The sequence below is a fragment of the Podarcis muralis genome, chromosome 12 (genome assembly GCF_964188315.1).
Source record: "Podarcis muralis chromosome 12, rPodMur119.hap1.1, whole genome shotgun sequence".
NCBI lineage: Eukaryota > Metazoa > Chordata > Lepidosauria > Squamata > Lacertidae > Podarcis > Podarcis muralis.
Genome location: NC_135666.1, coordinates 26,077,985 through 26,095,472, shown reverse-complemented (window position 1 = coordinate 26,095,472; position 17,488 = coordinate 26,077,985). Strand labels below are relative to the sequence as shown.

Genomic DNA, 17,488 nt, shown 5'->3' with positions numbered 1-17,488 from the left:
TATAAGCCTGACAAAGTGAAAGCCTACACATTACTATGTCTAACATCTGGTTTGTTGTTTAGTCTTTTTTTGTTTTTTGTTTTAAAAAGCATGACTTAAGTACAGCAGAAACTATCAACAAACCACGAGGAAAAGTATCCAATATTAACATTTTTTTATTTAATAGCTAAAAATAAATAAATACTACAACTTGTTACATTGGAAACAGTTTTGAAGGTTAAAATTGCTGAAAGAAGCAGTTGCTCTAGAGCAGGAGGGGGAAACTTGTGGTCTTCCAGACACTGTTACTGTTGCCCTAAAACTCCATTCATTCCTGGCTGTTGACCTTGCTGGCTAGAGCCGATGGGAGCTGGGAGGCCAGCAAGATTTGGGGAGCCACAACTTCCCCTGGGGCCAACTGGGGCATGCCTATTTGCCAGCTTCTCAGACAAAAAAACCATACACAAAAATAAATGTGTGATTTCTCCATGCACACACAAAAATTGGACCATGAGCAAGCCTGTGCAACACACCAATTTCAGCTGTCTAAAACGCTATGTGAATGTCTGAAAAATGTCCAGAGCCAAACAGTAAATCAGCTATACTCGGGGGTCTAAAATGTCAAGTTCAAAGTCATTCCAAGACTGTTGTGACATATATGCAACACTACAATCAATAATATGGGGCCTGGGTAATCATTCTGAGCCGGGCTTCACCAACCTGGTGATCTCCAGCTGTTTGAGACTACAACTCTCAGCAACTCTAGCCCGCACAGGCTGGTCTAAGCCATTTGTTCCACCCAAGTAGCACGCAGGTCACCTCATTTTGCTGGCTTGACCTGGACATCCAGCATGTCTTAGACCACGTCCTTCTCCTCCAGTCCAAAAATGGAGGTCCTGAAGCCCACCAGGAATTGCTGGATTCCAACTTCCATCAAGTCAGCTAGCATGGCCAACGATCAGGGATGATGGGAGACAAACAACTGGAAAGCCACAGGTTCCCTATCCCTGCTCTAGTTCATAGACCCCTTGTCTGCCTACAGTAGACCCAGATCCCCAGTTTTGTCAACACCTGACAAATGCGGGAGGGGAATATTGCTACCTTGACACCCACCGCTTGCATTTTTCTCATGTCATTGCTAGGGTGAAATTCCTCTTCCTTTGTTATTGAATCAGCAACCATAGAATACTTTTGATAAAGATTAGCCCAATTTTTTAAAATTTTATTTCTTAACATAAAATCAACATTTTAATTTGATCTACTTCAAATTAAACAAAAGCCCATTCGGCATTTCTGGCCATCATAGTGATGCTCAGTTGCATCTAAGACCCATGGGCTTAAACATTAAATGGATCAGGCAGGTATGACTACATGCATCACAGTGATCAACAGACTGTCACCAAATTAATTTTTATACCCGTCACCTGAGAAGATGCCGCCTGAAGGGATGTGCAACTTTGATAATGAACTTGAGTTGGCCATTTGAGTTTCTGCTGCTCAGCTGGAAGTTTTGCAGCGAAATTAATACAAGTGTGAGCTTATGTGCTGTCATTTTAAAGATAAGGCCCCGATGATTTTAAGACCAAGAAGATTAAAAGCAAGATGAAACAGTAAGAATAAAATGCAAGTTTGCTGGTGTAGATTTAGCTTGTATAATGATGGTAAAGATCTGCAGGGGATTGCCTTAAGAAGGCCCCAATCCACCTCTACAGGAGCCAGGGCTGCAACTCCAAGTTACATACACAATGTATATTTAAAGCACATGGCTTCCCCAAAAGAATACTGGGAACTATAGTTTACCCCTGACAGAGCTACAATTCCCAGGAACCTGTGTGAAGGGCCAAAGCCCCCAGAAAGCTGGAGTTACTGCACTCTTGTCTATTGTGTTGGCAATGGAGAGTCACATTTGAGACATGTTCGCCCATGGAGCATGTTGCGTTGAATGTGGACACCCCTAGGGTTGGCTCACAAGACTGTTTTACTGCTGCCTGTTGTACTGTTTAGTTGGTTTTCAGTTTTCTTATGATTTGTATCATCATAAGCAGCTTGGAGTTTGAATGTTATCATAGACGAGATACACATATCCACAAATAAGCAAACAAGCAGCATTCTGCTTTGGGTCTATCTGAATGACTGAATATTTTTTGCAGTGCCCACTTCCTATGCAGGCCTCTTAAATGAACATTAAACAGAATGCATCTGTGTGTGAATATGAGGAGCCGCTTGCTATTTTAACTCCCTTATTGCAAAAATTTGCTGACTTATTTCCTATCCTTTGTTCTGGCTGCCTTCTCCTGCGACTACTTCAGGACAGTTCATAATATTCCGCATAAAGGTCCCCACATTCCCATCCCCTACCAAAACCCTTAAGGATTTCTTGCCTTCAGAGAAAGAAAGAGCTTCCTGTTCTGCAAAGCCCTAACAAACACAATGTGTGTTGGAGAGCTCTCTACTCCTTCTCCAGGCTCACAATGGTTGGCACCAGACAGCATGGGGCGGTGACCAGAGCAAGGAGAAGGAGCCTCAGACCTGGGGGGTGGGGGCCAAATGTGGCCCTTCAAGCCTCTTGGTCTGGAGCTCTTCCCAGGCCATACCCCTCACTGACTCTGCTTTGTACCAAGCATGTTTTTGCCTGGCTTGCTTGTGTCCTTGAACTCTGATAATGTCTCTTTCTTGTCTGGATAGAAGACAAGAAAGGTGTGTATGGAAACTAGCCTGACTGTACACCCTTGTGCAAATTAATTGAAACAAAGCATGTTTTCTATGCGACATCGATCAGTCTGCCAAGCACCCACAAAAGAAGACGTTTTGGGGATGCTTCAGTTATGGTGTTGGAAGCCTGCAGCCAATAGAAGGCAGGATGCGCTCACCACAATATATTGAGGTTCTACGAAAGAGCGTTATTCCAGAGCTGGAAAAGAAGTATCCTGACGGTACTGGGATATTGCAGCTGGACCTACTCGCCTGTCACACATCGAAAGTGGTGAAGAAATTCATGACAGAGCAGCAAATACAGGTACTTGATTGGCCAGGGAATCCCCCGGACATAAATCCCATTGAGAATTTGTGGGCTATATGCAAAAGTCGCCTCTGTGCTGCAGACTGTATGACTATGGAGAAGCTCATTCAGGCGCTGATTCAAGTGTGGTACAGGGATCCGAAAATCAACAGTGACTATTCGAAACTAGTAGACTCCATGCCAAACTGTGTTCAAATGCTGCTTAAAAATAGCAGAGGACATTTCCGTTACTAATGTACGTATATGTGAATTTTGTACAATAAATTACTGTACTATATTCATTGTTTGTTTGTTTGCATATTGTTTGTAGGTGCTTGACAGACTGATCAATGTGGCATAGAAAACATGCTTTGTTTCAAATAATTTGCACAAGGGTGTACAATGTGAAATTTACATCATTTGCTCCACCTACTATTGCCTCTGTCCCTGAACCGTCATTGGAACGTGGTCCTCAGAGGTTTGCCCAGAAGAGAATAGTGCCTCAAGGCTGGAAAAGGTCCCCTATCCTAAGAGTGTCAGACATGGATTGGGGGGGATGATCATGGTGCAAATCCCTACATAGTCATGAAACTGCCCTGTGGCCTATGGCCAGCTGCTCTCTTCTGGTCCACCTTACCCAACAGACCTGTTGCTGAGATAAAATAAGGTGAGGGTAGAATAGAACCAAGTGCGCCATTCTGACATCCTGGGATGAAGGATGGGCAAGAAATGCAATAAACAAGGTAGAGACCTCAGTCTGTGTGTGACTAAGAGACTGAGGCTAGAATCTGAGGCACCAAGGGGCTGTGTTCACACAAAGCCCTTGAATCATACAGGAATTGTTTTTTCACACTGTGCCTTTAGGGTTTGCCCTTGTATACAACTTCACCAATAACGTCCTCTAAAGCAGCAGCTACTATTTGTGTTGCTCTGAGGGGCAAACCTAGGGGTTTACCAGGTTGACACCCACCAAGAGCGCAGGCCCAGGGGCCGCAATAATTGCATGCCTCCACTCTGGCTCCGAGTGGGGGCCATCTCAGAAGCCCTATGGAGCCTGCTCCCCAGTCAACTGGTGGCGCTATTAGCACCTTGCAAAGGGAGCCCAGGTACACCTCTGGTTGTCTGTACTCACAGATGGATGTGTATTCAAATTCATGTACCAGTGTTCTCTATTCCCCTCCCCTCAATTACTGTTCTCACACACACACACACACGAGGGACTGGAAAGTGGTGTGTTGATATACTGATTTACATAGGATATATATGGGTATATAGATATGGCTGAGTTACTATACACCTAGTAAACACGCGTAGGATCCCGTCATAAAGTTGACAAGGACACTACAGAAAAGGCTTACCAGGGCAAATACAGAACTCACAGGTCCAGCTTTTTCTTTCGTTCTCTCCCTGATTTGTTCTCTTCTGCATTGTCCCCCACACTTTATAAGACACGTTCAAAGAAGAGGGTCTCATCATATGAACACTCGCCATGAGAAGAGGCGGCAGAAGAAGAGGATAAAAGCCAACCTATTTTTTTATTTTATTTTTAAACAAGAGGAATAAAAAACTATGGACCAGACAGACACCAAACTGGCAAATGTAGAGAACCTGAACTTAGAAGAATATGTAAAGTCAGCCAAAAACCTTCAGGAAATGAGGCATAAGCCTGAACACAGCAATTACATTTCCCAGAGGGAGAAAATATGCAGTGAGGAAAGCCAAGGACAGGGCCTGAAGGCAATTGGGGGGGGGGGGGAGATGGATAGAGATAATAAATACACTCAGAGCACCGATTAGAAAAATTAAGGGAAAGCTGGATGAAGTAGGCTGATGTGGTAGAGACACCAGCTAAACCCTTGAGGTGCTCATATAGCAAAATGATTGATAGAATTGCAAGCAAGGCACAATGACTGCAGAAGACCAGCAACAGAGGAGGTCACCACTGGGAAACTGAAGGTCAGACTCCATGCCTCACATGTCTCCAGGAGAGACTGAAAGCAGCTAACATGGTTGTGTTAGGATTTAGGAAAGGCTGCAAGAGATAACATCCTGCCAATCCAGGCTGATATGATAAGAAGTCTGGATAACCTTTGGAACACAGCATCATGGATTAGGGCACAGCTGGCCCTGCCATTAGGCACAGAGACGCAATCCTGCCTCAGGCAGCAGATTGGAGGCACTGCTAAAGAACAGCAGGCTTTAATCTTGTCAAGTTTTGGTTCTTGTATTTGTAGTTGATATGTATTAATTACAGAGTTATATTATTTCATTGTAACACTGATTTTGACATGCTGGATTTCTTAACTTTTAATTTTCTTGATACACACATAAATAAGTGCATTGTTATAATTTTACAGGGTGGAATGAGATTATTTCCATTTACAGTGGGCACTCTGTATGCACAATTTCCTCTCTTCAAACCACTTTTTTATTTGACGGAATTTCAGGTAACTTGCACAAGGTACAAGCCTCCATTTGGAAACCACATTGATAAGAGCTGTCCAAGTTTCCATAGAGACTGCTTATAACGTTAGTGGTGAAGCCATGCTTAGAGAATTGCATGGTTGGCCACCCTGGAAGAATGGCAGATGAAGGTGATGGACTATATGGAACTGGCAGAAATGACTGGCAGAATCCGAGACCAGGGAGAAGAGTTGGTGGAAGAAGACTGGAAAAAGTTTAAAGACTACTTACAGAAATGCTGCAAAATTAATGAATGTTAGAATGATGTTGGATAAGAAGTTAAGTGGTTTTTAGCTGTAATGCTATAAAGGAATATGAAAAAATGGATTATTAACAGGTAAAAATTTAATGTTATAATACTTTAAGATTAAAGACTAGGATAAACAAAGAGGGAAAGGATTTGCTGAACTAACAAATTGAATTGGAATACAAAAAAGGGAGGTGTGAGGAGGTCCGGGAAACAAGCAAATGAAAGATAAGTAATGGAAAGATGGAATTGTTTTTAACTATTTTTATTTTGTATTTTTCCTTTTTCTTTTTTCATTTTGTAATATTTTGAAAATCTTAATAAATATCTTTTTTAAAAAAAAAGAGATTGCATGGTTGGACCTACAAGCAGCCACCCCATCCATACATAACCACATGAGAAAAACGAAAGTGAGCTTCTTTTAAGGCACTGATTTAGATGGTCACACTGCAGTTCACTGTGAGCTGCTGCAGATTATGAAGGATAAAGTTGCAGCTGAGCATTAAGAAAAGCTGCATTTATTCTTTTACACTCTTTACACGTGGAAATGGGCTGGCAAAGACCCGGGACTTGCTGGACAGCTGTTGTTTCTGCTTTGTGAAATGCTTAAAGCAGGTGGCCTGCTGACCTGGCCAAAAGCCTGTCTTGGTCTTTTTAAAATATTGTGCCATTGTTGATGAAACCGTTGTGAACTTGGTTGGTTGCTGTTTCCATTTCACTTCTTTTCACTGACTTGGAGGGAGTCAGGCTGTTTCAAGTCACAGAGATAAGTGCATCACTTATAGTCCGTACTGTTGTGGCTTAAGGATCTCACCCTTTGGTTTAATAGCGTTGCCCAAAAGTGGTGGAAAAAAATATTTCAGAATTCCTTGCACCAGCCTGAAATTTTAGCAACCACAACCAAAAGGTCAGACAACAGCCTTTTTACTGGGATGAAAAGAAAATATTTCATGTAACCGCATCATATGCCAGGTCCTCAAGACCGCTGGGATATTTTTGGACCCTTCAAAGTAACGTTTTCTTCTTCTTCACAGATATAATTCTAGATTTTCAAGAAGGGGGCAAGACTCTTGAGTGACAAGACTGTTTGATACATGCATATACGCTCGATAATCATCAATTTCTTCATTCTACCCTGGCACAGGATATCTGCAGAGCTACACTTGGCTCAGAGTGGTAACAGAGAGATCCAAGAGATGTGCAGGTCTTCCTCAGTCCAGGCTGTCAGTCTAAGCCACGAGGTAGGAAACTTGCTTCAGCCCAAGGGCCACAATTCTTCAAAAGTGAAGTTCCAGGGGCCACATGCCAGTGGCAAAACCGGTAAAATCAATGGATGTTACTCTTTGTCCAAAGACTACATTTGAGTCACACAGAGGTTTCAACTCATGCAAGCACACCTCTCTATGTTTCCTCCAGACAAGCAAGAGGGATTATGGCAGCAGTTTAAGGACACCTTCCCATCAGGAAAAACGTCTGAAGAGGCTCTAGAGGTGGGACAATGAGGTGGTATAAGAGAAGACGTATGGCTAAAGCACAACATTCCCTCTCTCTCTCTCTCCCAGGCCTCCTCCTCTAAGCTGGAGTGGACTCTCCCATCTCTCACTGGCCACACTGCAGTTGACTTGGCACTGCATCTATTAAGACTATTATTAGGGCTCAGGCACAAAAAGGCAACTTGAAAGACCCTTACAACAGACTGAGTGTGACTTTATGTAGGAGTTTCTCGGAGACTGAATTCCAAGCCTGTTTACAGCTACAAGCCATTCGTTAAGCGCTAATTGGAACAGACTTCAGAATATTAAGCTATTAGAAAACATAAAAAAGCTGTAGCTGCTGAGAGGGGAAAGAGGATTTTCAGAAGCATTAAAGGGCACTTCTGAAATCTCTGAGCTTTGACATTTTCTGCCACCTAGGTAAGAATTAATGGGCCTAAAAAAATTATTATTTCAGAATGTTCGGAGCAGGCAGAATGCATTCAGCTTCTAGAAATGCAGAGGTAAATCCCATTGGCATCACATCTGTAGCACCCATGCCTAAGCAACTGCAGGAGAATGTCTGTAAATACTCTCAGCTGTCATTTGTTCAGCAGACGCATCAAGGGAGTAAAAGGTGCGCTAAAGGAGGAAAAGGAGATTGCACAGTAGCCAAATTATTTTCCCACTCCCACCCCCTGCATCTGTCTTCGCAGTGGTAGATACAGGGCACGTCCTTGCACCTGTGCCGAAATTTTCAGGGAGTCTCAGGAACTGAGGCAAATGGTGGTGACAGGAGACAAAATTCAGAAATTAAAAACAATCTCCATGTCCAGACTGGGACGCGGGTGGCGCTGTGGGTTAAACCACAGAGCCTAGGACTTGACAATCAGAAAGTCGGCGGTTCGAATCCCTGCGACGGGGTGAGCTCCCGTTGCTCAGTCCCTGCTCCTGCCAACCTAGCAGTTCGAAAGCACGTCCAAGTGCAAGTAGATAAATAGGTACCGCTCCGGTGGGAAGGTAAACAGCGTTTCCGTGCGCTGCTCTGGTTCACCAGAAACGGCTTAGTCATGCTGGCCACATGACCTGTACGCCGGCTCTCTCGGCCTGTAAAGCGAGATGAGCGCCGCAACCCCAGAATCGGCCACAACTGGACCTAATGGCCAGGGGTCCCTTTACCTTTACCATGTCCAGACAGGCATCCACCCAAAAGTCCTGAAAGAACTCAAATGCAAAACCGTTTACCTTTTAAATAAAAATATTAATGTCCCTGTGATCAGCTTCCATACCCAAGGACTGGAAAGTGAGCAATGTAATTTTTTTTTAAGGTATGCAGGAAGGATCCAGGAAATTACAGGCTGCTTAGCTTAGTGTCTGTTGCTGGAAAATGGGTGGAAAGCATAGTTAAGGATGAAATTACCAAGCACATAGAAGGACAAATCATGCTGAAGCAGCATGGCTTCTGGAAAGGTAAACACACTCTTTTAAAAAACTATACCAAGGGGGAGAAAAGGAAAAATCATTGGTTGTCACCAGCTGCTGTGCGTTACCCCAAGCAGCAAAGTTTGCAGTCTGCTTCTGGAAGATGCTCAGGCTCTGGCAAACATCTACAGAAAGGGAACAGCCAGCAAACAGTTTTCTGCATGTTGTTTGCTCTAATTTGCCACTCCAGGTACTACGCTACTGATCTAAGAAATCATGACATAGCACAGAGGAAGAGTTTTCTGAGTTATGCTGGGACAAAGCCATACAGGGCTCTCTCTCTCTCTCTCTCTCTCTCTCTCCTGGCACCACGGAACTCTGCGCAAAACACTGTAGCTAATATTGCTTTAAGGGACCTCAGTGACCCAAACCCCATTGGCAATGAGGATGCTGCATGACGCCCAGAAGTCAAATCACCAAATATCTCGATCTGAATAAACAGAGACACATTGTCCTAAAAATAGAATAACTGTGTCTGCTCAAAGAAGCATGCTGGGCTTTATCACAGCAATGTGAAATTTTCTGGGGTAATCATCAAGCAAGTTCAAGGCATTTCAGTTTAGATCAGCTCTAATTTCAGAATGATCCTATAAGAACTGACATTGTTAGACTGCATGTGTGCAGGGGGTGGGGGTAGAAAATCATACAAATGAAACAAATTCTGTCAAAGTTTGCATTAGCCCCATTAAGTAAAGCTGTACAAACCAAGTCCTCTGAAAAACCGACAAACACTTCAAAGCAGCTCTTATCACAACATTTACTGGGTTTTGGTTTTAGTTTTCCTTTCCATGTTTATGTTCACATTACAAATACAATAAATAATAATGAAGATCAACCATAAGCAGCAGATAGCTAAAAGCTTGCTAGCAAATATCATGGAGAAGGCACCAGGTGCAACTTTCTGGTAAGACTCTTCTATAGCTAGGGTACCACTACCCCATCTAGACTGGTTTTTTTGGAGTGGTGGACGCTAATAAATTGGCATTAGATTTCATTATACAGGTAGCCAGAAATCTGCAAGCTCCTCAGCTTCTCTGAGAAGTTGTTTTTATAGGTCCAAAGAGTCAGCTAATCAAATAAACAGAAAATAACAAAAACCTCTGCCCTTAACAAACCCATACATAACACAGAAAGCTGCCTTGTATTAAGTCACACCAATGGCCCATCCACCTTAGCACTGTCTACACTGACGGTCAGCAGCTCTCCAGCTTTCCAGGCAGAGGACATTCCCAGCCTTACCTGGAGATGCCGGGGATTGAACCCAGAGCCTTCTGCATGCATGGCAGATGTTTTACCACTGAGCTATGCAAGGCCCTTCCCCACTGGTCAATCAAGTGCAGCAATGTTTACTCTGGCTGGCAGCAGTGGTTTTGGATTCGGGTCTTTCCCCAACCCACCTGATGCTGTTCACTGTTCCTGGGGTTTGAACCCAAACTCTCCTGCATGGGCCCTACTATTGAGTGTATAACACTTCTAGAAAGGGAGCCCCAGTCTGTTGTGTTGACCTTACCTAACGAAGCTGGACTAAACAGGAGTACCAACATGTATAACAGATAAACATGGGTTCTCTAATATAGACAAGAGTAAGTAAGAACTGGATTATAATATCAAATAGATGGCACATCAAAACAAGACTACTGCTTGTATTGCCAACACTTTATCCACCACCACCTGATACTAAATCACTCTATAGAGCTTGCTCAGTGTATAAATCCATCTATATTAGGAAGGAAAACCAAGAAAATAATCCATGGGGTTTGGTATCTTGACAAACCATACAGCAGTAAGCCCTGGATTTTCAACTACTGATGACAGAACTTGACCACTCTATTCACCATAAATCAATGTTCTCTGCTCACTCAAGGGTGACATAGCTCAAAGCAGAAAAGAGGTCAACTTTTCAAAGAGGAAGAGAGAGCGAGCAAGTCCGCACGATAGCAGCTAGATAATAACAGCTGACTCTCCATCTTTAAACCTTTCCCTTGATTTACAAATCATGCTATTCTGTAGCTGCTGTATTTTATAGTTCCTTCATCTAGATATTGGGTTAGGCCAAGCTTTAAGTCATCTTAGCAATAAAACAGAAGCCTGAGGAGACACTGTAAAATTTTAAAAATGATCTGGCAAATGTATCAAGAATTCTATAGGAATTTAGCTACTACATAAAAGAATTTTGTGGCGCCCATATTTTCCATGTTATCCTTCATTTGATAACCAACAACCTGATCCTATGAGAGAATGCTTTAGGAAACAAGTATGTCAATGGGACTTACTCCCACTCAAAAACGACAGGATCACACCTGTACTTTCATTCCACATTATTGGTATAAATTTCAATTGCGAAATCATGAACATAGCATCACTTAGGCCTCTTAGCCTTACTTCACGGCCCTTCAACAAGTTAAGCGGCTCCTCAACTTTATGCATACAAATGCCGCAGCTGAGATGGGAAATCCCCTCCTTACAGTGTTGGACCGCAGTTCCCATCATCCCTCACCACTGGCCATGCTGGCTGAGGCTGATGGGAGCTGGAGTCCTATAGCATCTGCAAGAACACAACTTCTTCACCACTGTATCCCAAGTCACATTTTATGGGAACCTAATGGCAATATGAATTTTAGGTTCACCAAAACAACAGGCATTGATTAATGTTTTGAAAACCAGCTAAAAACCCAATTGCCACAACACAGGGCAGCTATGCAAACTTCAGTCCCACTAAAATCAATGGGGCTTAAGTTTACCTCTCTCCCCATGCTGGATTGTTACATTATTGTGCGTGTGAAATGAGAATATTAATACCTATTTGCACAGGGCAGGTCCAAACGAGTATCATTTAAAAACAAAATCTGGTAGATTAGCAATTTGTTCCAACTCATTGATCAGTTTTTCAATCATAATAGGAATTCTTCACACACACACACACACACACACACACACACGGACAGACCACTTTGTGGAGTCCCCAAGAAAGCAAAACAACAAAAGCAGCAGTCAAAAGTTCAAGAAGTCAAAGCAAAACTGATCTTGTCAAAATAAGAATCAGACCACAGGGCTAGAGCTTACAGGGTTTTTTTTTTGGGGGGGGGAGGTTAAGAGTGCATAGTGCAGAAGGGAGGGGATGATTTATTCAGAAACAATGACATAACAGTAGTAAAAGGCACAATTGTAATCTATCTTTTATTGGGGTATAGAACAGCGTCACTTAAAGGTCACTGGCCTTTACATGCATACCCACCAAAAGTGGAGGCAGGGACTGTTAGCATGGTGCCACTTGCTTTCTCATCCTTATTGCTGGTGGGATGTTATTAGCCTGCCTTGATGAAGCTTTTTACAAGAATAAGCACTCACTCTTGCAAATGCCCTTGATGGTTTCATTACCAGCTACTTTGCAGTCAATCCTGCAGCAGGTAATTAAACCAAAACACGAACCCCCTCCCCCAAGGAAACCCCTAGTTTGCTGCAAGTTAACATAGACATAAGCCACAGCAGATCAGTGGCTTTTGAGAGGGTCTCTTTCTAAAAGATGCAAAGAGAAGCCTGGGGAGAAGGGAAAACATTCGGGCAACAATGAAGGATAGAAATGCACACGGGACCTTGACTAAATGGTGATTGAGCAGCTCTCCCACCTCCAGCACTGTTGTGGAAGTGGCAGGTTTACAGCACACAGGTGCATATTGTCAGTGGCGTAGCGTGGGGGGTGCAGGGGGTGCCGGCCGCACCGGGCACTACATCTGGGGTTAGGCAAATCCACGGGTTAGGGGGCGCAAATTACTTGCCTTGCCCCGGGTGCTGACAACCCACGCTACACCGCTGCATATTGTGGATGGAAGGATATGCAGCAAATAGGTTGGAGCTTAATGGGCAAAAATTGGTTCCAATAATAATACGGCCTAATAAGTGCTAATTTTACAGATTTGGCTTCAGCATCATCTATGCTCCCTCTAATCTTAAGGCTTTTGCCATATAGGATTATTTCTGCCGGGGAAGGGGGCGGGGATGGGTAAAATCAGCATAGCAAGAAATGAGAATCGCATATGGTCACCTCTGAACAGATGAGCCCAAAGCGTGACTAGCAAGCGACACACACGCTGCTTTTGTATTTGCAAAGCCTGCAAAAGGGCCCTGTGCAAAGACTACAGGATGGGCAGCTCTTCTGAAACTGCTTTCCCCAGAGGAAGAATCTTAATAGAGCCAGGCGGGAGAGAAGAGAATCTAAACCTTCGGGGGCAGGGGTTGTCGCTGCCAAGCTGGGTCCATAAAAGACCCAGCCAATGCCACCAAAAGAAAGTGGGTGTGTGTGTCACACAACCTGAAAGGCCACAGGAGCAAAACCAGCCACAATACAACAAACACCTGGTGGAGCAGGAAGAAAAGCGGGAGCAGTAAGGGGTTTTAGCAAGAAGCGAAGCCCTGTGGAACCAGCAGTGCAGAACAGTTTGTCAAGGGGTCTTTTTCCCCCGGGGTGGGGGGTGGGAATCAAAGGTTTGCCAGATGGCCCTTCTCCCCCACGTTTTTTGGGGGTCAGGCAACCCCTTCTTGCATAATACAGTAGATAATTTTATTTCAGGACCTTGTGAGACCTGCAGAACAGAAGGGCTCCCATTCGCCCTCATTTCGAATCGAAGCATTTCCAAATCGAAGCAGCCTCCAGCAGAAACATGCACGCAGAGGCCAGCCGCCCTAACACCAATCCGAATCCTTAAAGAGGAAGCAACTGGGGGGGGGGGGGAGAGAAGCGCCCATCACCGTGGCAGCATCGCGACAAGAGTCAAGGGGGAGGAGGGGACTCAAGACTTGCGCAGAAAAAGCCTGCGAAGGGAGGCAAGGAGGATTCGGGGGGGGGGGGGGGGAGAGAAGGCGGAAAAGCAAAGCGAAGCGTGCGGGAAGCACAAAGCCGAAGCGGAGGCTGCGGTAACAATAGCCTCCGGGGCGGCGGATTCCGAGCCAGGCGCCCCGCCGCCGCCACCACCGAGCGCCCCGCAGCTCACTTCGGCGGCGATGGGCGTCACGGCGGGCGCCGCCCCCTCGCGCCGAGAGAAGCAGCTACCTCCGGCGCCCGATCGGGGCTCCTTCTCTCTATGCAGCAACCCCCGGATCCCTCCAGGCGCCCCCCCGCCCCCCCAGCATTAACGCAGCCCGCCATCCCGAAACCCTCCCCGGGGTGCGCGCTGCGGTTCGCCGTCGCCGCGGCACAAAAGCGGGCCCCCCTCGCACCGACCTTGAGCGGCGCCGGGCGCTCCTAAGGTTTTGGTCACCGCCTTCCACACGTTGCAGCCCAGCAGGCACAGCAGAAGCGCCGCCGCCGCCTTGCTCATTTTCCCCCGCCGTGGCAACAGCGGCCGCCGCCGCCGCCGCCACCGGGAAAGGAGGAGGTGGAGAAGGAGGAGGTGGGAGGGAGGGAATTGCCGGAGCCGCTGCCCAGCCGAAGGGGGAGGAGGAGGAGAAAGAGCCGCATCAGGGGCTGGCCCGCTCCGCGCCTCCCTCCGCTGCCCCGCTTGCCCTCTCCGGTTGCTGCTGCTGCTGCATCGTTGCCCCTGCGCTGCGCCCCGGCAGCATCCCGCGCGCCTTGCTCCCACCACTGCGGCTGGGTGGGCTGCGAGGGGGAGCGCGCGGCGGGTGGGTCTCCCTCCAGAGGCGTCGAGGCTCCTCCACCGCCACCATCAGCTCCTTAACCCCTTCCTCCCTTCCCCAGGCTCGCTCCCCGATTTCCAAGAGCGGAGTCCGGGGGTCGGAGCTCCACCTGGCGGCTGGCGAGCGGCTTGCTTCCGCCCGCACAAAAGCCCGCTTCGGATGGGGAAAGGGCTTGCCGTTGTTGCCCCGGGGAGGCAGGCAGGTGGGCGCCAGCCCCCGCCGGCCTCCCTGACCCTCGACACGTCCCGCTATGAAGCTGCGCGTGGATAGAGATCGTTCAATGGATTCCTACTCTGAATGAACCCCCCCCCACTTACCCCAACACCTTTAACAGGTGAGGGAGGGGGGGATTTTGACCCTCTCCCCAGGTTACAGTGCAGCCCTGCTGGTCCTTCCATTAATAATAATAATTTTATTATCTGTACCCCACCCATCTGACTGGGTTGCCATGGCATAATCATTGCCCCTTCATTCCCCCGGGGCAGAGAAGACAAGCAGGCTTTGGGGCTCTTATTTGAGTCACCTTTTTAGTGGGTTGAGTTGGATCTGCCCTTTTATACATAACGATTGTTGAGCATTTTAGGTTTTTACTTTTGTTTTTAATATTTGTTTTCTGTAAGTGATTTTCGGTCACTGTTGTGAAAAAAGCAACTAAATAATTACAATAAATTAACACTGCATGCTGTTACCATGCAGCAGAAGCACCATTAAACAAACCTCCAGTGCAGCCCTCTTCACCGTCTAAAGATCCATTTGGATATTTGCTTTCTTCTTCCTCTTTGCAGGATCAGAACTGTAAGGAACAGTAAGGAAGGATCAGAACCGTAAGGAAAAGTTCTGTGTCTGCACAAAGAGAAAAATGGATGACCTAAGAGCAAATGCCAACTGTGTTGCATCACAGAAAACAAAGCTGTTCAATGTGCTCATGAAATCGAAATTACAAATGCATGTGCCAGCTCAAGCTCCTGACCCTTGTTAACACATTAAAAAAACCCACACACAAACAACACCCACCATTAATACATTAGGTAAAGGTAAAGGTACCCCTGCCCGTACAGGCCAGTCTTGACAGACTCTGGGGTTGTGCGCCCATCTCACTCTAGAGGCCGGGGGCCAGCGCTGTCCAGAGACACTTCTGGGGTCACGTGGCCAGCGTGACAAAGCTGCATCTGGCGAGCCAGTGCAGCACACGGAAACGCCGTTTACCTTCCCGCCAGTAAGCGGTCCCTATTTATCTACTTGCACCCGGAGGTGCTTTCGAACTGCTAGGTTGGCAGGCGCTGGGACCGAGCAATGGGAGCGCACCCCACTGCGGGGATTCGAACCGCCGACCTTTCAATCGGCAAGCCCTAGGCGCTGAGGCTTTTACCCACAGCGCCACCCGCGTCCCACAGCGCCACCCGCGTCCCACAGCGGATAATTAATACATTATCTGACTGTAAATGTGTCTGGCTGTTTTTGTCGAATTGGTGCAGAATGTCCTCGGTGTACCATAAACGTATCGGATGGTTGAAGGGCAGGGTGAAATATCTTCTTTCAAAGCCTACTTTAAAACTACTGTTATTGTGCCCTGGGTCACATAAACAAGCTCAGCACTAATTGCAGTGAAACCTTCTCTCTCTCGCTCTCTCTCTTTGGCAAATGTTTGTGGAAAAGCAGGTGCTTCTCTGGGAAGACTGCCCAGTATTTGAATTGCAGTGAGATGGCCAACATCATCATCATCACCACCACCACCATCATTATTTTATTATACTGCCCTTTATCAAAAGATCCCACCTAGATCTCTAGCACCTGGAGCAGGAGTATCCAACATGTTGCCCTCCAGATGTTGTTAGATTATATATGGCAGCACCCATTATCATTGGCCCTGCTGGCCAGTGCTGATGGGAGTTGTAGTCTAAGAACATATTGGAGGGCACTATGTTGCTCAGCTTCCTTCAGTTACAATGAGGTAAAGAGACTCCTAAGGGAGGATGTATCATAAAGAAAGGGCATTCTGTTCAGGAGAGTCATACTTTTTCATCAAGAGCACAGGCAACCAACCAGAGTAGCCTTGCTCCATGATTCTGTGAGCAAGGCATAGAAATTTTATATATAAAACCTAAAGACACTTACATGAGAAAAGTCTATAGCCTGGTTCTCGTGTCCATATCACAGCTTACGAAGCAGGACAAACCCTATCATTAAGCAAAGTGAGACAACTGATTTTGGGTGTCATGAAAAGGCAGCAGAGTGATATTTAGCATTATTATATTTTTACTGTTAGGGATGGGAAGAAGCCCTTGTGGGATTTTCTTGCCTCAGGTGCCAAAATGATCGGCTAGCCTGGGGTACTACACATCTTGACTTTTTAAAAAGAGGGTGTCTTCTGCTGTTCTGCCCTAGGCAGCAAAATGTCCTGGACTAGCTCCATTATTGAGCCAAGTTAACAGACTTCACGACATTCCCTCTTCCCTTCTTGGTGCACCATGAGTCAACAGATGCCATGGTGATTAACCATAGTTTCCTGTTACGTCTTTTTTGTGCTTATTTCAAAACGCCACAGATTAGTGCAGAAGTAAGGAAGAATGGACGTATGAAATGAACACACACAGAAGTGATATAAACAGGGAATAGATGGATCTGCTCAACTGAACTTAAAGTAAGAATGTGGGATGTTGTCATCCGGCAAGATCTATCACTGCTGGCAAACAGAAAATATCCACCTTGGTATAGCATGATTAAATTTTAACGTAATTATAAGCTACTAGCCTGACCTATGCATGTTCTCAGTAAGGGCGGCCTTTTTCTTATTTGATGTGCCAGCAAATCCCCTCAGCTGTTTTGGATGGTCATTACAGAAACATCCTGTATGATCAAAGACATTGTATTTATGGCACATGTGTTGCGGAGGACCTCCATCATTATTTATTTCAACTTCTTATTTATAAAGTTGAGCAATCGACCGAGTTTTGTAAATAGAACATTGAGGGACATCCTGCATCTCACGCAAACACGATGTCTTTGATCTCACTTGATTTCCAAGGCTGCAATCCTGTGCTAGACATACTGGGAGTGCGTTCCATTGAACTCAACAGGGCTTGTTTATGAGTAGACATGCACTGAGCGATAACAGTGATTTCTGCCATTTCCACTTATAGTCTGATTTATCCCATTAATCTGGGCCCTGCATACTGGGTAGTTACAGTAAGTTTAATGCACACAGTAGCGCAGCCA

At 45.7% G+C, this 17,488-nt stretch overlaps 1 protein-coding gene across 2 annotated transcripts in view; it reads right to left on the bottom strand.

The window, feature by feature from the left end:
* FAM171A1 (family with sequence similarity 171 member A1) overlaps positions 1-14,327 on the bottom strand; it is a 78,703-nt gene extending 64,376 nt beyond the window's left edge. For both annotated transcript variants that reach the window (XM_028749793.2, XM_028749794.2), the window contains exon 1: positions 13,860-14,327. In XM_028749793.2, the coding sequence (XP_028605626.2) occupies positions 13,860-13,956 (97 nt within the window). In that variant the 5' untranslated portion in view covers positions 13,957-14,327. The remainder of the gene's footprint in view (positions 1-13,859) is intronic.
* Between the last annotated feature and the right edge of the window lie 3,161 nt (positions 14,328-17,488).